Genomic DNA, 19,108 nt, shown 5'->3' on the forward strand with positions numbered 1-19,108 from the left:
TAAATACGTACACGCAACCCAGCGCGTTGCAAATTAGATGGGGCAATATTCTGGCTCAAGTAGTAATTGCACTTGGACGTCTAATCATCTGATGGCGTCATCGCCCTACTTGAACCAGATGCCCTCACCAACTTCCATGCAATTGTAAAAATTCAAAAGATGCAAAAGGATGCTTTGGAGATCCAAATTTTGGAACATAAGTTAAAGGTGGGGGAGGTGCAAACTGGGATACTGTTCCCTGCTCTAAAAACGTACCCAATATAAATTACTTAATTTTTTTTGTGCTTTCAGGAAATAAAGGAATCCTCATAATAAGTAGATTGTCTTTATTAGAACACGGGCTGTGGTGGGACAAGTTATTTTGTTGAACAGTTTACTCAAAGGGTTTTATTTCAGTGAACAATGCAGACGATTATGCTGAGCATGTGCATGAAGAGAAGAACAGCATCTGGTTAAAAGCAGTACCAGGGTCTTTTCTGCCTTGCATTCATAAAATGAGTTTCTTGACTTGCAGCAGTTATGGGTCCGTGGTTAGTCAGCTACTCTGATCATGGGAAAGCCACAACGTTGAAGTGACTGTAGTACAGAGCCGGTGGGATGCACGGGGCGGATCATTTTGCACATGCGTTAATTGCGATAAAAAAACAAAACTTAAACTTAAAGCATGCCCCCGAGGCGTTTGACAGTTAACATGGGGGCTGAGAAGGTGGTCTAAATAAATGATAGATTGCGCTGAAAAACGATAGGGCTCGGGAAGAAAATGATCAGTTTCCACTAACTCAGAGCGAACAAACTCGGGGTTGCCTCAAAACCAGCTACCTGAAACAGGGCTCTGGAGAAACAAACCCTGAGGTAGTTATCGATCCCCATAACTGACTGAGCCTGAACAGTGCTTGTTTAGTGAATAGAGAAAGATTGTAATTGTATTCTATTATTTTTGTTTGTATGTGCTTTTTTAAAGAGTTAGTTGTTCGCAACAATTTTGATGACGATCTTGATTAAATGTTTGATTCATTTTGATTCAGAGATACAAATATCTTGACATTAATATCAATTTGGGATCCTATTGCACTGCAGTGACCAGCACAGACAATTATCTTGCCTTTGTCTTGTCAAGCCTTAAATGCAGGGCATGCACTTGTTTGTGCCATGTTTGTAGTCACTCCCTCTTCTCTCTAGATCTATCTCTCTACACAGATCCACACACCCACAAGGTTGGCATGTTTCAGGAAAGCAAATCCCCACTAAAAATCAATATGTATTGATGTATCTATCTACTGTACGTATGCGTGTGTGCATTTCTGTTGAAGAGAGAACCGGATGACAGTAGAATAGAAAAGTAGAGCAGAGAAGAGTCCTAAGGGGCAGATTTCCAAAATGGCTTGCAACGGCTAATCAACCCACACCTGGAGGAATATCATGGGACCTTTAATACATTAGGCTCGAGGTGTGTCCTGTTTGCTGTAGATGTGTGTTTTATATGCAATTACAGAATTAAGGGTTTTTGTTAACTTTTTAAATGAATAAAATTGTCTCTATCTTTCTAACAGGTGTTGACAAGCCATTTTAAAATCTAAATTGATGACCTTAGTGGGAGGGTTCACTTAGATGTGACAGCTGGATCAACTCAAGCCTACCAGCCGATGCAGTCCACCAGTCAGCCCCTCCCAACAGGGTGGAAACTCCCACATTGTTGTGTCACAAATGGAAAGATTCTGAAAAGGCTCAGCAACAGGAAACCTTGTGATAAAACGGGCCATCAATGTTTCTCCCCTTCGCCCTGTTCCCATCCTAAATTATAATTATATATAAGCGTAACTCTTAACATATTATAACTTCTATGTATTTGATACTATTCTGCATGTGTAACTTGCTTGGATGCATGTCTGTATGAAATATATAATTTTTTAAAGAAGATCATTTTATCTTTTTAGTTCTATAAACATTCTTAAGGTTCCAGCCATGTAAATTGATGCACATACACACATCTCACACACACACACACACACACACACACACACACACACACACACACACACACACACACACACACACACACACACACACACACACACACACACACACACACACACACACACACAATTTAATGGAACTCTTATTAATTTTACCCTTGTTTTACTGTTTCAAATTCCAGTTGACATCATACCGAGAAGATAATTTACTACAAAAAAGTAGATTTTAGGTTTGAGTCTTCATAGTCAACAATTTATATTTATATTCATAGAAAATGCTCTAGTGTAATTGTTAAGCGATTGCAATACAATTGGTAGCCATGACACATTTAGAATGCAATACTGCCACTTACCCTCCGCCACTAAATTTTTGGCCCAAATTTAGCACGTTCCTTTCCCTTACACTGAAAATAATGTATTAAACATCTGATACGTTGGATTCTCCCTTGATTTTCTTTATATATTTGCATAAAAAATATATATTGATAAATATATAAATAGATTTTGAGAAAAGATGCACTTTGCTCAACTCGATTAATTCTAGTCCAGATTAATTATTAAGTAAAATGAAAAAGCATGAAACATAAGAACTGATAATTATTGCTTTTAAACAGGGGATTATGATGTTGGAACAAGACTGATGTTCCAACATAGGTCTAAAACATTGCTTCTCCAGGAAATGTTACAAAATGTTAAAAAAAAGAGACAATCTTGTGGATAATGTACCTTCTTTACCGAAAAAGAGAAAATTAACATTCTCATTATTTGTGACTCAAATGGTTCAAGTGCTGACACCTCTGCAGATAGAGTCAAGGCCATTTCATGGGGACAAATGAGATGAGGCCAACACTTGTTTTTGTGTTTTTGCTTCTCTGCCATCTCTAACATCCCCTATGGCTCAGATTGCCATTCATCCTAATAAGGTATTGTCCCTTTTAGTTCAGTTGTGGTGGGTATAGTTTTTTCAGAGGTTGCACAACTTCCACTTTTGCGATGACTTGTGGGTCTCATAATGTGCGTTCTTGTGAAGAGGCTGAAGTCCGGAACTTCACTAAGACAACACTGAGGTCGAGATGCTCAACACGGGGGCTGTGCTGCTGTTACTAATTGGTGTGACCGAAGGTGAGACTTATACGGCATTATAATTGTTTTAAATCGTTATGCATTTTATGTCATCTAGTCAGCTATAGTTTTGTAGTTATTAGTTTAAACATAAATAGTTGCTTTTCAACATTTGTTGGGTTGATTTAAGTATGTAAATTCTGGATAAATTGAGTCCATTTATTGTTGAATATCATTTATCATTACTCTGCCTTTTGCTTTGTGACTTCCCCACAATGTGAACTCACTTTTGTTGTTTGAAAAAACAACAGTATTATTATTATTATCGAGAGGATTCAGGGTAGGGTATTTTCATTTATATGAGAATAATATGGAAATTATGTTCATCAAATAAAAAATGGAATGAAATATTAAATGTTTCAACCTTAAACGTTTAAGAGTATAATGTACCTCTCTGCAATGCCACACATTGTTCAAAATGTCCATCCCTCTTAATGTAATGTAATAAGAGAGTTCTTACAGCAATAGCGAGAGTTGGTCTGTGAATCTCAGTGAGATATTTCTCCTGTATTGTTTTATTGTCTTCTGTAAACCTCAAGGTGTGAAGACCTTCTGCGACGCCACACAGCCACACATCACAACGCAGTGCTTTGGCTCTCTGGGAGGAACCGTTGAAATCCTGCTGCCTACTATGACCTCACAAGATGATATCTACAAACTGAAGATAAACAATATTGTGGTTTTGTCCAAGAGCAGTGAGACAACAAACTTTCAATATTCGTTTAATATCAGTACTGGAATATTTACTATAAAGGACATCAACTGGTCGGACAGCGGTACATACTCAATGGAAGTACATAATGCATCTGGAAGGGAAGTAGAAAATACAAAATGTTTTTTAACCATTCAAGGTGAGTAACTATATCTTATTTTAGTAGCAGTAGTTATTGGTAACTAGGGTTAAGGATTTAGGATTAAGGATTCATTAAGGTCATTAAGGAACATTTAAACATTAACCTCTGACTTCATAGCCCTTATAGAAACACTTTCGGCTCTCAGGCTCCATGTTAAGTTTATCGGTAACGTCAAATGCTATACTGTACTTTGTGAACTGGGGATTTACCTTTTCTAGGTACTCTTTTAACAGTCCCTCTGCCCATTTATTGCTGTCAACATTTGATATAAAGAGGGGGCTGTGTTGCTCTACGTTACATTAGAAGTGCTTAGGGTGAAAATGCTGATTATTCTGCTACTGCCCAATTTGTGTATGTCGGCATAAAATATGTCAAGTACAGTAAACACTAGTTAGTCTAGGAGCAGGAGGGTTAAAGAGGTGGATACTTATATGTATTATATATTAGTATTGTGGCGTCACTAGGCTGTTTTATTCGATTAGGATTTTATTTAATTAGCCCCAAATATAAGTTTTGGGTAAAGAAAACCCCACTATTCCACTATTTATTGCTATTTTTACTGGTAACTATGGAATGCATTAATTTAATTCAGTCTAGAAGTGATGAAATGATTCTAGTCACTAATGGTAGTTAGTTATTTAGAAAGAAACATGGGGATCCCAGTGAAATCTTCTAATTAGGTAGCCTAGTCCTTCTAGATAGTCCTTCTGGCAAGAGAATAAACAGCTAAAAAAATAACCAGACTGTTTACCACCTTAAGTGAATCAACCTATCCTATCCCAAGTCAGATCCATATATATATATATATATATATATATATATATATATATATATATATATATATACCTTGAATGGGACTTTGATTTTTGGGGATAAGCAGCACAGCAGTCAGGTAGCTAAGCTATAATAAACTGCGTATTTTGTTTACTTAGGTAAAGCATTATGAAAAATTTGCTTGCACATAAGGCATACAAAAAAATGTGCCGCACGCTACGCGCGCATTTTCCTTTTCCCTCTGGGCTAAGCACCGGATCTTTATGAAACCTAGCAACGCTCCTGGAAGTTAAGTTTGTTTCTATGAGTGAACAACAGAAGATTTACGTTCAGTCAAACCGTTCAACTCACCTCCTCAGTCTGTTTCCCTTAGCCCCGGTCTCCTCTCCCCTCCTGTCCCGGGAGTGTCTGTCCCGGGGACAGCAGAGGGTGTCCTGCTCTGCCGGGGGGGACGGGCTCCACTACAGCTGGAGTCTAGACGGACTCCCGCTGAACGACCCGCGTCTCCTCTCCGGACCCGGTAGCGCTAGTGAGGTCACTCTGGAGCCGGGCCGGTCGGGACTGCTCAGCTGCTCGGTCCGGGACAACGTGAGCGAAGCCACGGCTAACATCACCTTGTCTGTGTGTGACGGTGAGTGACAACACAACGAGAGAAATTAATGAATGGAGCTTGGATTCACTTGTAGCCCTAGTTGATTCATCACATGACCGATCAACATTGCCTCGCATAGGGTTCATATAGGCCTACGTAAACTGCACATCTAATGGAACAACCCTGTCTCATTAAAATTACGTTCTCAGAGAACTCTACGGCATTCTCAATTAGGCTACGTTTGTCTGAAAAACGTATTTTGTCCGTGATTACGTATTTTATTGAACACATGACAAATAATAATAATAATAATACATTTAATTTAGAGGCGCCTTTCAAGACACCCAAGGTCACCTTACAGAGCATATAGTCATCATACATTTTTTTTTAAAAAAACAAGACATTGTGTAAAAATAAATAAACATAAGCAATAAGAAATAAATAAGACAAAACAAAACAAAAAAAAACAATCAAAACAGTGATCAGTTAGACGTTGTGTGCGAGTTTGAACAGGTGAGCTTTGAGTTGTGACTTGAAGGTTGTAATGGTGTCTGATTGTTTTATGTGTGGGGGGAGGGAGTTCCAGAGCCTGGGTGCTGAACAGCTGAATGACCGGGCACCCATTGAAGTGAGTCGTGATGTGGGGATACATAGTCCAGCAGAGGTTGAGCGGAGGGAGCGGGAGGGAGTGTATTCTTGGAGGAGGTCGCAGGCATAACTGGGGGCTAGGTTGTGGAGAGCTTTGTAGGTGAGGATAGGCTACGTTCGTTCTCAACCCATTTTTTGATAAGATGGATAAGAAAAAAAAGCGCCTCATGCGGTAGGCTACACAAAGGGTAGGAAAGTTCCTCTGAATCTTTCTCGTATATCGCACCATATCTCTCTCCGTCTTCGTTTAATGCGCCTGCAACACTCTCCAATGATGAACAACGGCTCGTGGTTTTCACTGTCTTATCTGGTTATCACTGATTATCATCTTGCTACATCCTATATAGGCCTAATCCAGATAAGCCAACAGACACACACATGCATGCACGCACAACCAGGTCACTATTCAGCGCATGAATTTGAGAAAAATAGTGAAATGGCAATTATAAAAACAACAATAGTAGGCTATACAATAGTATTGCGTAGACTTCAGTAGAATGAACACATGCCCTTCTCCAGCTAGAACAAGCCTACTCATGTTGATATCGCTGCGTTGTCCTGTCCATCTAATCGTATTTACATCAAAATGAAAACCGCCAATGTGTGTAGGGTCCGGGAGGGTAAATTAGGGTGCTAGCTCAAGCAGGCAATTTACCTCGGGCTGTGTAAACGCGCGGACCATGCCGGAAAAAGGCGCGAATATGACGGGCATATTTGGCAGTGTAAAACGTCTTTTGAGACAGATCTGTTTTATTATTTAATAGGTGGACGGAATCTTTATCTTTAATTACCAAGCAGATGTTTACAATTGGAATGGTGCTATACTAAACGTTTTACTGCATATGCATCAGCAGATAATGCATCAAACAAAGTTAAAGTCAGGCATGCATCATACGTTATTTTCATAACGTGTCTGGTTAGTGTCCCCACCAAAGCTCAGACCAAACCGACGCCCTTGTACTTACGTATGTGTATGTATGTATACATTTTTGCCAACGAGTGAAAAATACATTAAGAGCAATGAATGCAAGGTGCTCGGACACAGTAGTGGATTCATCACATGACGGATAGGCTAGCCATTGTCTCTCATAGGGTTAAAAATGTAAACTGCACATCTAATGGAACACATATATCACAGTGGGTGCACAGAGACAATAATACCTTATGCTCTGCGATAGCTGTGGGATCATTCAACTTCAATATAATGGGTAAGCTAAGCAGACTAGCCCATAGATATAAAAATAAAAAACGCATATACAAATATATATCTGTAATCAATCATTAAATGGAATTTAATAACAACCATAATTAATGAAACATTAAGATAATGCAAAAAATGATGCTATAATCTGCCTACCCGTGTGTTTATATATATATATGTATATATATACATATATACATATATATATTCATATTTATTTATAAATATTTTTCATATCATTGTTCACTGTGCCATACTTTTCTTTGTCACAGGGCTCGTCCCTATAATAGCTGCTTCCCTGTCAACGATGGCTCTGCTCCTGATAGTAGCATTGGGAGTCTACTGCGCAAAAAAGCACAAAACCTCAAAAGGTATGAATTCCCTTTGCTGCGTCCTTAACAATGTAAAGTATAATGTTGCACCAACGTTACGGTCAAACCCTATAATGAAATTTAACGCCGTCCAGAGTTTAGGAGGTCATTCTGGAATAGGGTGACCAGACCCAAATTCACCAGATGTGGGACAAAGACTACGTTTGTGTGGGTCAATGTGGGATACCAATGCATCGAGGTAGTCCAAAATACCTCTTAAAAAAACCAACATTTCTATTCTACCCCTTTGCTTATAACATTACTATGCCAACTGGTTGATTCAGTAACACATAACAGCCTGCAAATAAAAACTTAACAAATATATCTTATTTAAATGGAACTTTCCCAAGTTCTTCCATGTGAGAAAAACGCATGGAGCTTTCATGCTATTTCACAGTGCCTCAGGTTAACACACCTGACTGTATACAATCAAACAGAACACACAGTCTAAGCTACAATTGTTATTTCAAGTATCAAGTACGAGTCGTGATTTTCCTCTGCATGCCGTTCTGACCTGATTTGCACAGATTCTTGTTGATAGGCGTGCCCTTAACCTAGCTACGTCCGCGTCCCAGTTTGATTGACATGATCAAACAGCCTGCCTCGCCCCCTGATGAAAGCTCTTACTGCTGTCTCCGCAGCTATTTGATAAATGCCGGATTAGGGCTGGGCGATATGACGATATCATACCGTGGACGATATGAAAGTGTCTACCGGGAGAGATTTGGCCATATCGTTTATACCGAGAGAGAAAAAAAATTATATTGCACTGCACTGACTGAAGCAAGGCAGGTGTGAGACTCACCTGTTAACTTGAAAAAAAATCTCATTTGTATTGAAGAAACAGTTGTATAATTAGTATTTAAAATATTTGTGTGATGCTGTGATTTTTAACACTGCACTGACTGACAGCCAGGCAGGTGTGAAGCACACCTTTACATTTTTTTTTTATTTGTATTGAAAAAACAGTACAATGTTTACAAGATGTTTGCACTATATGACACTGCAGTTAATGACAGATTGTTCGCTACTTACTCCTTTGTAAGCATGGAAATTCAAGTTCAAAATAAAAGAAAAAACTGATCAAATGTGAAGTATGGTTATTTTAAGCCATTTATTATTTTAATTTACTTCAAAAATACCATATCGTGATATATATCCATATCGTGATATAAAATTACTCATATCGTGATATAAGATTTTGTCCATATCGCCCTATGCCGGATTAAAAAACACGCATTTCAAAAAAATTTAATTGATTGTCAATAACAATGCGGGACAAGGTCTCAATTTGAGGGACGTGTAAAAAGTAATGGGAATGCCATGGAAATGCACCCTGTTCTGGAAGGCGATACTGGTTCTCACTATTGTTTGGCGTTCTGTTCTCTCATTTCCTCATTTGCTCTTCCTCTCCATTCGTGCCGCCCTCCTCTCCGCAGACACCACAGAAGCAGAAGATGTAACCTACGCAGACGTCTCTGTGCTCCAGCGTCGGGGGCAGCGGAGAGAGCAGGGGGAGGGGGAGGTGGAGTACGCGGCGGTCAGGGTGGCTCCAGGCCCCAGGCGGACGCTGGAGACCAATGTGGACGAGTGTGTGTACGCTCAGCCCCGGAGGACGAGGCCCTGAGAGCTGTCAACTCTGAAGGACGCGTAGACCTTTTCAACTTTTTTACTGATACTCCCATCGTGGCTTCTGAAAGTCATTGGCTCCCTATGTTCTGATGATTCAGCAATATTATTTAAATTATTTCAATAACCCTTTCTCCTGTTAAATAAAAGTAAACAGATAAAGTATGAGCAAATACTCCTGAAATCTGAATCTGTGGAACCACTTCTATGTAGGCCTATGTGAAGGTGCTTGGATTCAGCTGTATGAAATATAGTAGAATACAATTGAATGTATTTTCTTAATATCTACTTAAAGGACAATTCCGGTATTTTGATCATTGAGGCCCCTTTCTGGTTTGTCTAGGATGAAATAGAGTGGTAGGTTGACACCGCAATTTTGACTATTGGTCCTGTCTCGGGTATTTGGATCATTTTGAATCGCCCCTGCTTGCTTCACAGTGGCTGGATTTCGTAATTCTTTTTTTAACGTGCATAAATGTTGGAAGACCTATGTTGGATGTTGGAAAATCTATAAATAGATCAGCCAAAAAAAAACAAATGCATTTATATTTTGTAATATACATAGGCCTACATCATTATTTGCCTCTCTGCTTGGGTCCTTTGGCATCTTTATGGTATGAAATGGCAATATTGGGCGAGTTGAATTTAACTTTTGGGAACATATTTCCCTTTTTTTACTGTTTCAAATTCCAGTTGACATCTTACCATACCGAGGAGATAATTTACAACAAATAAGTAGATTTTAGGTTTGAGTCTTCAAAGTCAACAATTTGTATTTATATTTATAGAAAAATGCTCCATTGTTATTGTTAATCGATTGCAATACAAATGGTAACGATGATATATTTAGAATGCAATACTGACCCATAGAGGCTAGCCTGTGCCCCTACACCTTTGGTCCAAATTTAGCACGTTCTTTTGCCTTTGCATTTAGTCGACCTAACGATACACTGAAGATAATGTATTAAACATATTATACGTTGGAATTTCACATGTAATATTCAATATATTTGCATTAAAAATATATATTGATGAAAATATAAATATATTTTGAGAAAAGAAGCAGACTGGTCGGCCTACATTTTCTCAACTCGATTTACTCTAGTCCAGATTCATTCAAAGTAAAAGGTAAAAGCTTGAAACATAAGAAATGATAACTATTGATTTTAAGTAGGGGAACATATAAAACCTCACATTAATAATTGTCATGATGCCCACAATGTTAAAGAAAAGAGACAATCTTGTGGATAATGTACCTTCATACCTAAAAGAGAAAATAAACATTCTCATTATTTGTGAATCAAATGGCTGAAGTGCTTAAGTCATTTAGTCATTTAGTTGTAGTTAGTGGTTTAAACATAAGTAGTTGCTTTTCAAAATTTTTGGGTTGAATTTCGTTTTTATCGTATGTTAATTCTGGATAAATTGATTTATTGTTGAAAATCATCCCCACAATGTGTTTTCTCCTTTGTTGTTTCAAAACACAACAGTATTACCACATATTATCGAGAGTATTTGGGGTACGGGAAGGTTATTTTCATTTATGTGACAATCATATGGAAATTATGTTAATCAAATAAAAATGTCCATCCTTCTTATAGTAATGGTAATAAGAGAGTTCTTACAGTAATAGTGGTGGTGGTCTATGAATTTCAGTGAGATATATCTCCTGTATTGTTTTATTCTCTTCTGTAAACCTCAGGGCTGAAGACCTTCTGCGACGCCACACAGCCACACATCACGACCCAGTGCTTTGGCTCTCTGGGAGGAACTGTGGAGGTCCTGCTGCCTAAGACCTCACAAAATGATACCTACAGACTGAAGATAAACATTGCAATATTTCTTTCCAACCTCTGTCCAATAACAAACGATCAATATTAATTTAATGTCAGTACTGGAATATTTACTATAAAAGACGTCTGGTCAGACAAGGGTGAAAACTTGATGGAAGTAGCCTACATAATGCAGCTGGAAAGCAACTAGAAAATACAAAATGTCATTATACCATTCAAGGGGAGAAACTATCTTATTTCAGTAGCAGTAGTTATTGGTAACCAAGGTTACAGATAAGAGGGAAACAGCTGGTTTTAGCTGCTGTTTTCCTCTAATCATCATTAAGGATAATTTAGTTTACCCACTAAACATTGGACGTCGAATAGACGTGCAGATCATGTCTATATCTGGTCCGTCGGTCCATGACCTATTCTGGACATCTATTTGACGTGCAAACTACGTCCACTATTTGGATGTCAAACCATGACCCAACTTGGACGTCATATTGACGTTAAACATTTCACCTTTGAACTGGGTAAATAAAAAATGTTGTCGCCTGCCCTCAGCCGACAACGAAGTCCTGATAGCGACGGGGAGGCTGCTGCCGCCGCCTGTGAGCCCTTGGGGTCACATGCCCCAACCCCCCACTGTCTGTTTGAGTCGGAGGACTCGTCGGTGTGAGTGGAGCCGTGCTGGTAGAGCTGGGTGTGTCGGGACATCCGGCCGCCTGGGGTCGGTAGGGTGCCAGGCGGTCTCTGTGTAACACCACCACCCGTCCACGGACACGCATCTTCACCCGATACACAACATCGGAAAGTTGCTCCAGCACCTCACAGGGCCCCACCCACTGGCTGGCAACCCGCTCCATGGGGGCCCCCACCTGGTATTGCTGCAAAGGAGCATGGGAACGTCCAGTCGGCCCCTTCTTAGCAGTGCAGGAGTAACAGCAGTGAACGAAAAGCTCTGTTTCTTTCCCGCAGCCAGGACAGTTAAAACGCTGGCGCAGCTTGTTGAGGGCCTTGGCCATCCATCCAGACGGCCCTTCCCTCGACGTCCCCTTCCTCATCGCTGACGTTGGCCTGGCACACCTGGGGACCTGGTCGTTTGCATGGGGTCATAACGGCCTCCACCCTCTCTGCCTCCTCCAGCGAGGCACTGAGGCTGGTCGGTTCCTTGATGCGGAGGTGTTCTCTCAGTCTCTCTGGTGTGAGGCCAGAGATGAAGGCGCCGAGGGCTAGCTCCTGATGGGCTGCTTTTTCAAACATGGAGTAGCCACGACATGCATAGAAGCGCACATCTGCGGCATAAGTACCCAGCGTCTCACCCTCTTGACGGCGCCGACGGTTCAGCTGGTCCCGCATGTTGTCCATCGAAACCCGCTGGCCAAAGTGTCGTTCCAATGCAGCCGCCAGCGTTGCATAGTCTAGTTACTCGGTGGGCGTTAGGTCGAGCAACACCTGCAGCGCCTTCCCCTCCAGTGCTAGAGCAACGTGGGCAGCAGTGTCTTGGTTGCTCCAATTGTTATTTGCTGCAGCCAGCCCAACTGGGGGTTGTGATGCTGGCGTATCGTGGGAGCTTGAAGGTGGTCCGTGGTGCCGGGCTAGCATTGGGAATGCCCGCAGCAGCAACCGGGGGTGAGGCAGTGGGCGGCGCCCTCTCGGTGGTGTTCAGGGATGTCCTCTCAGCGGCTAGCTCTCAGCGACGGTCCGCGACACCTTCTCAAAGGCGGCGGCCAGTGATGCATTCTCGTCGGCGGCGATCAGCAGTGAGCTGTCGACGTCGGCGGCTCTCAGCGGTGAGCTGTCGATGGCGGTGGCAAGCAGCGGTGAGCTCTCAGCGGTGCCATCTCGATGGCGGTGATCGGCGTCGTAGGTCAGCGGTGGCAGTCTCTCTGCGCTGGTCACTCGTCATGCATGGCGGCGGGGAGTACTGGCACCATCGGGTCAATCACTCCTCTCCGCAGGCAGATCCTCGCCGAGACACTGAAGAAGTTCTTCAATTTCGAAAAGTTTCTTCGCGAGATAGCTTCTTGACATCGCCCTCTTCGTACTGGGTATTCTTTTTATAAAATCCTTATTTTCTGTGTCATCAAATTTCGGTCCACTGCAGGGGTTGTTTTGTACGGAAGCCGAGAACGGCCATCGATTATTTTATTTTTTTATGCACTGTTATCTCGTGATAACGACTTATTATCTCGTTATCTCGATATAACAAAGATCGTTTTCTCGTGATAACGAGATATTTTTTCCCCTTCGTTTTCTCGTGATAACGAGATAGGACTCGAGGACTAATCTGAAAGCCATCTCTTACAGAAAGGCACAATGCAATTTCTGCCTGTGTTAGACCTTGGTTGAAGTAGGTCCTGATGCGTTGATCAATAATGTGATCTGCCATTTTCACCTCCCTGGGACACACCTGGATCAGACAGTGGAAGCTCTCGTAGGGTGAAATCAGCACGATCACATTAACCAGCGCCAAAAGTCTGTCTGTTATATCGAGATAACGAGATAATTAATTCGTTATCACGAGAAAACGACCTTTGTTATATCGAGAAAACGAGATAATTAATTCGTTATCACGAGAAAACGACCTTTGTGATATCGAGAAAACGAGATAATTAATTCGTTATCACGAGAAAACGAGCTTTGTTATATCGAGAAAACGAGATAATAAGTCGTTATCACGAGATAACAGTGCATAAAAAAATAAATAATCGATGGCCGTTCTCGGCTTCCGTAGTTTTGTAACGACAGGTGACGTCTTTTTTCCAACGTCTACCGAACGTCTAATATTGACTTCTATGGGACCTCCGTGTAAGGGCTATTTTTAGTCCAAATGTGACGTCCGAGTGACGTCTTTTTGACGTCAAATTTGGGTCCACAAAAGATTTTTTGACTTTTTCGTTCACATCGGCAGAAATGATGGGGAAAACTTTTTCTCGATGTCAGAAAGTTCTCGTGAACAACACTTCATGGCGCTCTTATGATTCTACTTCCGTACGGCAACTGGGGCCAGATTTTGATTTACTACATATGGTCCCTATTTACCAGCCATTTCTAAGTGTGGCTCTTTGTAATTTCAAATAAGTGGGAGTGTCTACTCAGATGTTTTTATATATATATATATATATATATATATATATATATATATATATGTATATATATATATATATATATATATATATATATATATATAAACAATATATTCTACTGAGAACATACAAGTCTGTAACAATTCCACCATTATCACCACATTATCCTCAGGAGGTGACACAAACTCCCAGGTTGATGGACTTCACTGGCAGGTTTCTCTCACAGCAGAATACACACTCTCCTGAGTCCTTTCACTGTTCTTCTTCCCTCCGTTGGTTTTTTTTCTGCCATTGAACTCCAACGCTGCATAGTTCAAACTATCTGTTTTCCTGTCCTACAACAGAGAACTGTGTATCACTACCAAACATCTGAGAGGATTCACAGTTGACACCACATGATATGTTCTAAAAGTCATCCAACAACCATTAATGCTCATGCAAATAGTTTAAATTTGGTTCCAAATGTATAAATATCTCTAGGCCTACTAAAACTATTAAAATGAAATAATCCAAATTATAATGTACTTCCAAATCAATACGGGAAATCTTGCACACTGAAACTTCTCCATAAAAGTGGTTGGGATGCTCTTAAATCTGTCCTGATATGAGTTCTTGTGTTGAATATGCTGTAGCGTTATTATGCTCACAAACCTGTAATGTATTATTAAAATGAGGATTACAATCACAAGCAGACAGCAAGATGACATCATCCGATGCACCAAGATCACCAGATGATGGTTGGGCTCTAGAATCAGACAATCAACAATGGGGCATCATGAGTCTGTAGAGATCATATTCTTTATGTTATCTGTACCATTACATTCATAGTATTGCATGTGGAATTTTTCGCATACAATCTCAATCACGCCCTCAGCATTACATATATTCACTAGTTATTATATTATGTATCTATTGTCTTCTTAATTAAATAATTAGCAGATAAACTGGAAGCAGGAAATAAAATATATTCACGTGTTATGTCCAGCGTAGTTCCACTTCCAAACACAGCTTCCCCACATGCTGCCAGGGCACAGTAGTAGGTCCCAGCATCAGAGGAGTCTACATTGTTCTTGGGGAGAGTGTAGACACAGCTCTGTGGAGCAGACGGAGGCCCAGAACTATTCTGACATTCACCACTGCTGTTCCAATTCATGTAAATGGCAGCAGGGTGAGATGGTCCTGATCCAGATCTGAACCAGTACACACTGGGTTCCCCCTGGCACTGGTTACTGTGGTCCGTCCTCTGGGAGGTAATAGAGCACTGGAGAGCCACAGGGTCTCCCAGCTGAGCTGATGCAGACACAGGCTGTTGGACCACAGTCTGGGAGACAAATCTGTTGTCATTGTGATCTGCATAGTAAAATATCATCAAAAGGTTCTTAAAATGCTTGTCATGAAATTGAATATAAACATTGAAAATTATTGAGCCTACCTTTGACAGACAGAAAGGTGCAATTGTCCCAGGAGTAAAGTGAGGATTGGCTACAGAAATAATAAGCTTCATCACCTTTAGTGACGTTTTGAAGGATGAGATTAAAGTCAGAAGCACCTTCTTCCATTGTGAATCTTAAATCAAACTGGGGCTTCATTGTAATTGATCCATACGATTTCGAAGCAACCATTTGGGGAAAGTATCCAGGAGATTGCTTGTACCAGTATAAATAATGAATCTTCTTGTCTTTAGCTTCACAATGAAGGGTAACATTATCTCCAAGTCCTGCTGATTTCACAAAGATCCATCGAGGTTACTCCTGAGACTGAATCAGCACTAATAAAAAAAAGAATAAATGAACTATGAATAATTCTTCTTAAACATTCATACTTTAGTTTTGATGGTTTAGGTTTTGAAAATACAGTCATAAACAAATATAAATAGCTGAATTGCAAGTTACATTGTCACCAAACCACGGTGGCTGAAGTTGAATGAGTAATATTTGATACAAATAAATGGAATTTTAGAAGGAATTGACTTACGTGCTGTACTCAGAATTATCATAGCAAAATACATGGTTACGTTTTGGCGCTGAAGCTGAACCAGCGCTGTTCTCGCTCTCATGAAAGATTTGATCGTAAAATATTCCATTTACATACCGTAGACCAACTGTGATTGGTTCAGATCCAGAGACACTGAATGAAGCGAGCCAATGATCCACCTTGTTTTTTGTGATGTGCAGTTCATGTTCATATATTTTGGCTGATGGAAAAAAAGGTTTGACAGGAAACAAAGACTCAAGCCATCAGCTAACGGGGGTGTTGGACTGGGTCAGAGATTATCGACCCCAGCATGGCTTCCTAAAAGCTCACAGACAGGTCTCGGTGGTATGCCCGCAGCCTGCGTAAGGTGCCTGCTCCATCCCAGCTGACCACTGCTCATGTGGTCACACAATGCGCCCCTTGGGTCAGACGGCTTGTCCCTCCTGCCAAAGATTTCCATTTGCCACCTCAAGCTAACCGTTTACCCCTCCACTCACCCGTTTGCCCCTTCAGCTAACCATTTGTCTCGGCAGCTAACCATTTGCCCCTCCCGTTGGGCAACTTCAGGGCTTTCACACGGCCTCCCACGCTTTAACTTTGGGGGACGGAAGGGGGTAATGTGGAAATATGGTGTTCACTAGAACCCCTTCTCAGGAAGTTGTTTTATTACCTGCGTGTGATCTAGCCTCAGTGACTATCAAGTGTCCTTCTTAGATACAACAACAGCTTTTAGGGTCACTTCCTCTCTTGCTATTTCTTTTACCACTGGGTCGGAAAAAGAGAGCGTGGCCCCAAGCATCAGATGAGCTGAGAGGCGAGGGCTGTGGCAGGCCCTGTCTCTGTTTTACACGCACCACTGAAACTCTTAGGCGTGAGGCTGCAGGTATCAACAGGATGTGCTGCTGAGGTTCTTCAGAAACCAACAATGCAATGGACAAACATTTCAGATCACTGACTGAACATAGACGGCTATATTTGTGTGAGTGAACAAAGAATGTTGACTTGATTAATTTGTCATTTTTGTATTTTCTTTTCAAAAGAGTCAAATTGATTGATGCGGTACATTTCATTCAGAGATTTTAATATCTTAATATTATTCACGTGGGATCATAATTTACTGCAGCGAGCATCAGATGCAACATCAGTTCATTATAGAGACACATCAACAATCATTCAAACACAACCACTGATGTCATGTGAATTGTCAGTGCTGCGCATGCACCCTTTCTTCGTGTACGTTATCTTAGCCATGTCTGGTTCTATATATAGGGTCCCTATTTACCAGCCAATCCTAAGTGTAGCTCTTTGTGACATCATGTAAGTGGGAGTGTCCATTCAGATGTTTGACAGCCGGGTTGACACTCCCACTTTGTGATCTCACAAAGGGATACATTCCTAAATGGCTCATCTACATGAAACCTTGTGGTAAAATAGGGACCCTTTATGTTCACGGATGCGTACCAACTCTGAACCTCCCCCCCCCTTCCCACCTTCTTGCTGTCATTATTGATGATAGCCACAAAGCCCCAGATAAAGACTTAATATCGCTAGCTCAATAGTGTAGGACATCGTATTTACTAGAGGTGTGTGTGTGTGTCTGTGTGTGTGTGTATGTCTTTGTATGGTTAGACACAAGCATGCATAAGTAATACTTTTTATGAGTTCAAGATGAACACAACTGGTATATCTTTGACTTTGACCCCATTAAAAGTTGCGGCCTAGAGTGTCTAGCCACATGATCTGCTGTGACTGTTAGGTCTGTGGTTTTAGCTGCAAAGCGTCACTTACCTTGTAAGGAATGCATATCCTGTGTAAGCTGGGTCAGTACTGTTGTTTAAAAAGTAGAAATGACCTGAACCAGAGGTCTCCAGATATCTCTCAGTATGTCCCAATCAGTGTAAGTGTGTTATCAGAGTCAGTGGGTCCATTCTCATCCTTTTTATGCACTTCTTATTTTTTTTATTTTATGAAAGTATACCTTTTAGGCATCAATAAATGTACATTGTAAAAAAAAGATATGAATGGCTAAGTACGGCTGCACATCAAGATAGGCTGGACCAAAGACAGCATCACAAATGGTGAGCAATTCAATGTCAATGATCCAAACAAAGCGACATTAATAAACATTAGAAACAATATACAACTGCTCCAGACAATATGCAATTCCTCCAATAATACCACCATTAACATCTCCTTCAGCCTCATGAGGTCACACAAACTCCCAGGTTGATAGACATCACTGGCAGGTTTATCTCACAGCAGAATGCAGACTCTCCTGGAGCAGGGCCGAGCTCTCTGAGTGGCCAACGACGTGCGTCGCGACCTAGGTCGCATTGGTCGCGACGTAGGTCGCTTTGGTCGCGACGTAGGTCGCTTTAACTTTGGGGGACGGAAGGGGGTAATCTGGAAACATGGTGTTCACTAGAACCCCTTCTCAGGAAGTTGTTTTATTACCTGCGTGTGATCTAGCCTCAGTGACTATCAAGTGTCCTTCTTAGATACAACAACAGCTTTTAGGGTCACTTCCTCTCTTGCTATTTCTTTTACCACTGGGTCGGAAAAAGAGAGCGTGGCCCCAAGCAACAGATGAGCTGAGAGGCGAGGGCTGTGGCTGGCCCTGTCTCTGTTTTACACGCACCACTGAAACTCTTAGGCGTGAGGCTGCAGGTATCAACAGGATGTGCTGCTGAGGTTCTTCAGCAACCAACAATGAAATGGACATACATTTGATCACTGACTGAACATAGACGGCTATATTTGTGTGAGTGAACAAAGAATGTTGACTTGATTAATTTGTAAATTTGGTATTTTCTTTTCAAGAGTCAAATTGATTGATTCAGTACATTTAAAAAATGGCTACCATCTTATTACAATGGTTGATAAAATGACATTCAGAGATTTTAATGTCTTAACATTATTCACGTGTGATCATAATTTACTGCAGAGCATCAGATGCAACATCAGTTCATAATAGAGTCCCATCACCAATCATTCATACACAACCAATGATGTCTTGTCAATTGTTACGTGCAGCGCATGCACCCTTTTTTCTTTTACCTTTTTTATTTTTCAGTTATCTTAGCCTCGTATGGTTAAACATTGGGTC

General features: G+C 40.9%; 2 protein-coding genes across 2 annotated transcripts; one reads left to right on the forward strand and one right to left on the reverse strand.

Annotated features, from left to right (window-relative positions):
- The first annotated feature begins 3,008 nt into the window (after positions 1-3,008).
- Positions 3,009-10,704, forward strand: LOC115552843 (uncharacterized). Its single transcript, XM_030369195.1, has 5 exons — positions 3,009-3,095; positions 3,635-3,946; positions 5,097-5,354; positions 7,437-7,535; positions 8,975-10,704. The coding sequence occupies exons 1-5, from the start codon at positions 3,047-3,049 to the stop codon at positions 9,160-9,162; spliced, it is 906 nt and encodes a 301-aa protein (XP_030225055.1). The 5' UTR covers positions 3,009-3,046; the 3' UTR covers positions 9,163-10,704.
- Positions 10,705-12,625: 1,921 nt separating this feature from the next.
- LOC115552043 (uncharacterized) lies at positions 12,626-15,812 on the reverse strand. Its single transcript, XM_030367751.1, has 6 exons — positions 15,461-15,812; positions 15,001-15,378; positions 14,676-14,773; positions 14,267-14,363; positions 13,283-13,423; positions 12,626-12,840 (listed from the first exon to the last, which is right to left on the reverse strand). Exons 1-6 carry the CDS (start codon positions 15,648-15,650, stop codon positions 12,626-12,628), a joined length of 1,119 nt encoding a protein of 372 aa, XP_030223611.1. The 5' UTR covers positions 15,651-15,812.
- Between the last annotated feature and the right edge of the window lie 3,296 nt (positions 15,813-19,108).

The sequence above is a fragment of the Gadus morhua genome, chromosome 10 (genome assembly GCF_902167405.1).
Source record: "Gadus morhua chromosome 10, gadMor3.0, whole genome shotgun sequence".
Classification (NCBI taxonomy): domain Eukaryota; kingdom Metazoa; phylum Chordata; class Actinopteri; order Gadiformes; family Gadidae; genus Gadus; species Gadus morhua.